This window comes from Thrips palmi, unplaced genomic scaffold (genome assembly GCF_012932325.1).
Source record: "Thrips palmi isolate BJ-2018 unplaced genomic scaffold, TpBJ-2018v1 HiC_scaffold_16, whole genome shotgun sequence".
Classification (NCBI taxonomy): domain Eukaryota; kingdom Metazoa; phylum Arthropoda; class Insecta; order Thysanoptera; family Thripidae; genus Thrips; species Thrips palmi.
In genome coordinates, this window is record NW_023144625.1 from 8,636,874 (window position 1) to 8,641,577 (window position 4,704).

The window sequence follows — 4,704 nt, forward strand, 5'->3', positions numbered from 1 at the left end:
GAGATTCACCCCGATATTTATACTGCTCATTTCCCGAGTTGACATTTCATTAAATCTTGTAGGAAGTCGTCGTCGCGCCGCTCCCCTCCCCCTGGGCGTCGTGCCCCCCGCCGCCCTGCCGCCGCCAGCCGCGCACCGCGCAGCAGCGCACTCAGCCGTAGTTGTCCGGACTTATTTTCTATCCGGGGGCAGGGAGGCGTGGGGAGGGTGCCGAATTTCCACCACCCCGCCCCCGCCCCCACCCTCACCGCCATTCGCCAATTTTCGCCGCCCCAGAGTTTGAGCGATGCCCGTCTGCGGCGAGGAGAAGGAGTTTCCGCCCGCCGCGACTCGAACGAGATCTCGAACGAGATCTCGAACGAGATCTCGAACGAGATTCGCGGAGCGCGGAGCGTCGGCCGCAGTGCACTGCGTATAACTGCGTACTGCGGGCGACTTGGCAACGCCGCCACCGAGTTGCCCGCAAGGTGCACAAGATGCTGGAGGGCTGGTCGGCGGCGGGGTGCAGCGGGGCGGGGCGGGGCGGGGCCGTGGTGCGCAATTTTGGCAAGCTCGGAGAGCGAGGCGAGTCACCGCCGCCAGGCAGGCACACCGGCCCTGTGCTTTAGTCTCCTGGACAGTTAAAGTCGCAGAGGTGAATTATTCCTTCTTTTTCGTACCTTTTTTTTTAGCTCCCGACAATTTTTTTCTAAGTGGAGCTGCTTGCCAGTCCCATGACGAAATTCTTTTTGAGGCGGCGGCCAGCGAGGCTGAAGCAGGCTGAAGCCGCCCTCCTTGTCTCCTTTATTAATTCATGGACTGCGGCCGCCCCCGCCGCCCCCGCCGCCCTCACCTGCCTGCCCCCAGCCCAAACCGAGCCGCCCCCGCCCCGCGTGTGCCGTGGCGCGCCAACCAGCAGTCCCGAAGGGATAAACAAAAGGGACTGTTTCATTCTTCTCGTGAGCGCGCCGCCCTGGCCGAGCTGGCAACGCCGTAACTTGTGGCACACGCAGCCAGGCAGGCAGCCAGGCAGCCAGCCGCTTGCAAAGTTGGCGGTGGACTTTTGGATTCGCGTCCAGCCAGTGTCGGTGTGTGCGGCGCGGCGGCGCGACAGTTGTTGCGTTCCGAAACTCACTCACACCGCCGTCCTCCTTTTGTTGCAGCAGTGGGCTCCATGCGACCCGGACTCGACCCCAGCGGCTGCTCCATCAACGTGCAGGACAACAAGGACGCCGTGAGGGACGAGGCCTCGCTGGGGCTGGCGCCCTCGCAGACCTCGCCGACGGAAGGTGCGTATTAGTAATCAGCTCAGGTCCGTCCTGCCGGCCCTGCCGGCCCTAATGGAAACAGATAAAGGTCGCCGTCATCCCCGGGAAGGAGGTCACGCCGCGCCGCGCGGCCACTTCGGAACGAGCGACAATTCCAGATGAAGAAATTAGGTTGGCCTTAGCGGCGCGCCGCCGCGCCAGTTTAGCCAAAGTCTTAAGAAGGCCCGTCGGGGCGTTTTCTCGGCTCGGCCGGTTCTAATCTGGCCGTGACGCCATTGCGGGGAGTGTCACGTCGTCCGCTAACGACCAACACTTGGAACGCGCGGGGCGGGGCGGACTGGAGGGGGAGGCGGGGGCGAGCACGTGAGGCGATGCGACGCCCCCGATTTCGTTTTCATATTCGTGCCACGACGACTCGTATCGGGCCAGGTCCAGGCGCGGCAGCGCGCCCGGGCCGAGGGGTACCGAAATGGAACCGAAGGCAACCGAAGGGAACCGAAGGGGGCTCGGCTGCCGATAAGTGAGGCGGCCTGAGCGGCCCGTGTCGATTAATGCAGATTGCTGGCAACCCGTCCGCCCCCCGCCGCCCCCGCCCCCGTGCCGGGGCCCAATTTCCGGTCACGATACTGGTGCCGAGCCACCAGGCTTGACGGCGCGGGGCTTTGACGGCGTGGGGGTGCCGTCGCGCGCGGCACAGCTGCAGCGTGATGTTGTCGTGCTGCTCGGCGCGGCGCGGTTCGAGTTCCCGTCCCACAGTGGGCCAGAAGCCGGTGGAGGCGGCCAAAACTCTAGACGCGTTTTGAGCTTCAGAGTCGCTAAATGGGACTCGAACCGAACGTGTGACCCCACCAATGGATTGCTCTCCGAACGAGGAATCCATTGGTGGGGTCACATGTTCGTTTCGAGGCCTGTTTGGCGACTCTGGAGCTCAAAACGCGTCTAGAGTTTTGGCCGCCTCCACCGGCCTCTGGCCCACTGTGCGTCCCCGGGTAGCGCTGAGTGGGCCAGTGAGTAGTTGGACAAGTCCGCGGCGCCACGCGGCGGTACTCACGCCCAAAGTTTCCTGGGAGCCTCCAAATAACCACCACCTCTGTCACCGCCCCGCCCTGCTCCGCCCACCGCCCTCCCCCTGCTCGCCGCCAGCCAGCCAGCCTTGCACGAGCGTTTTATTACTGCTGCCGTCTCATACAAATTCACTTAGGCAGTCGCGTGCTCCGATTCGTATTGAAATTCGACGCATGTAATCGAATAGAGATACGTGGTAATGCAGCCGGCGCACGCAAGCCGCCACCGCCAGCGGCGCCAGCCCTCGCCGCCTTGCTCGCCGCTGCATTCCCTTGGCGGGGTGGCGGTGCAGGGCCTGGTCGACGGCCTCGACGAGGGCCTCGAGGAGGGCGCCGAGCACCTGGCGACGGCCGCGTTCGCTCCAGGAAGCGGCGTGACGTCACGGCGCCTTGCGAACGAACGCACTGGCCGTGCGCAGGGTGCGGTGCATTGCGGGGCGGAAGGGGGCTGCCACTCCGTGGCACTCCGTGGCACTCCGTGGCACAGGGCGCCGCCCTGGCGCGTTGCCGCTCCACCCGGCCGCCATGCTCCGCCGCTCCAAGGTCGGCACGGCCCCCGCCTTCGTCTTCCAAGACGAATTCCCTAAATGCTCGTTTTGACTGTGCTCCGGGCGGACTCGGCTCCGGGCGGACTCGGCTCCGGGCGGACTGGCGGACTCGCTGCGCGGTTATTTATCTGTTTCCGGCGTGTTCCGGTGGCTCCGCGGCGCTCCGCGGCCGGCAGTGCGGGGCCGGGATTGAGGTTGCCTGGGGAGGGCGGGGGGGGGGGGGGGGGGCGCTTGCGGTGGGGCCTAAGGGGATGCTCAGCAACTTGGAGACGGCGCTCCGTGCCCCAACTCACCTGGGCGAGGATTCCCCCATCGATTCGAGTGCTCCAACAGCCGACAGAGGCACGTTCAGCCCGGTTCAGCAGTTCAGCCGACCCAACCCGCGCGCAAAACACGACAGAAAACGGCAGCGGCCTGTTTTCGAGAAGTGGGCGTTTCAATTTGCAGCGACATTTTGCGTTTTGGCCGTTTTGACCAACTTGGCGGTAAGACTGTCCCCAAACCATCTGCACGGCGCCTGTCGCCGTCCTCGCTAAATGAAGACGGCAGATGGACGCTTTGCTCAGGATCTCTCCGACATGTGCGTCCCGGGGTCGGCCAGGCAGGCCAGGCAGGGCAGGCAGGCAGCAGGCCGGCCGCCAGGCGGGCAGACGGGGCTGGCAGGCAGGCCGGGGTAATTGCGGCACCGCAATGGAGTTACGCAATCCGGGTTTGCGCCGTTTGCGCCGGCAGTGCCGGCTGCGCGGCGAGGAGGGACACTGCAGGGCAGGACACTGCGCCTTTAGCCGCAGCTGGCACACGGCGCTCGTCTCTCTCGCCCTGTCTCTGTCGCGCCCATGGGGCGTCCGGCTGGTCCGGAACGGGTGCGAGAGAGACGGAGGGCCCGCCGCCACGCAGTGCCACGCAGCCCAGCGCCTCACTCAATTAACGCCGGGGCCCTCCCGGAGGTTACTTCGGGTCAAATCGAATGTGTTGTCTGGCCGGTCACTGACTGCAGCGGCACAGCGGCACCACGTGTCAAGGAAAGGGGAGGAGAGGAGGCCCCGTCCTCGGCAACTCAATCAGCCTGCCGATATTGTTACGTCGTGCTTTGTTTCTTTGTTTTCTCCCTCGCGCTGTCCTCTTCTGCCCCGATCGGTTTGTTCCCGCCGTGAAAACAAAAGGCACAGTGTTGGTTGCTCCTCGGCGGCAGCCTGGTGCTGATTGAAGGCGATGACCGCGCTGATGGCGCCAAGGGGCTGGCTGGCTGGCGGGGCCCTCCTTGGAGGAGCGGGGCGTCGAGTGCAGCCTCACTTGCATAACCCAGCAGCGCAATCGCAGCGAGTCGCGCCGAGTCGCAGCGCCACAGTTCCCTTTCCGCGTTCCGGCCGGACCGTCAATCGATTTCGCGTCACTTCACTAATCGATTTATCGAATCGACTTATCGACTAGGCAGCCCGCCAGCGCGCTGGCCTGTGGACAGGGACCGTCCGCCCCGCTGGGACCGGTGTTGGGACGCCCCCTTCCCCCTTCCCCACGCCGCCACGAGCAAATCTGTCTCCGGGGAGGGGCCCGGCCCGGCCCCGCTCGGGACTGGCCGGCCGGCTGACCTCTTTTGTGTTCACTAACTGATGCGCCAGGGGGGACCGCGCGACTGACTGACTGACGCTTGCTCTCTTTGCAGAATCACTGCCCACCAGCACGGCCGTGCAGTACGCGAGCGCGAGTTCGCGCGCGCCGGCCGACACCCCCGACCGCCCACCGGACCTACCCAGCATCCAGCAGCAGCAGCAACAACAGCAGCAGCAGCCGCCGCTGCAGCCCCTGCAGCCCGCCGTGCCCCCGCTGACGGCGGCGGGCGTCGCG

The 4,704-nt window shown here is 65.6% G+C and overlaps 1 protein-coding gene across 1 annotated transcript in view; it reads left to right on the forward strand.

The window, feature by feature from the left end:
• LOC117643067 (teneurin-a-like) overlaps positions 1-4,671 on the forward strand; it is a gene marked incomplete at its 3' end in the record, with an annotated part of 38,160 nt that extends 33,489 nt beyond the window's left edge. Inside the window, exons 4-5 of the mRNA XM_034381720.1 lie at positions 1,146-1,268; positions 4,523-4,671. Of these exons, the coding sequence (XP_034237611.1) occupies positions 1,146-1,268; positions 4,523-4,671 (272 nt within the window). The remainder of the gene's footprint in view (positions 1-1,145; positions 1,269-4,522) is intronic.
• Positions 4,672-4,704: the final 33 nt, after the last annotated feature.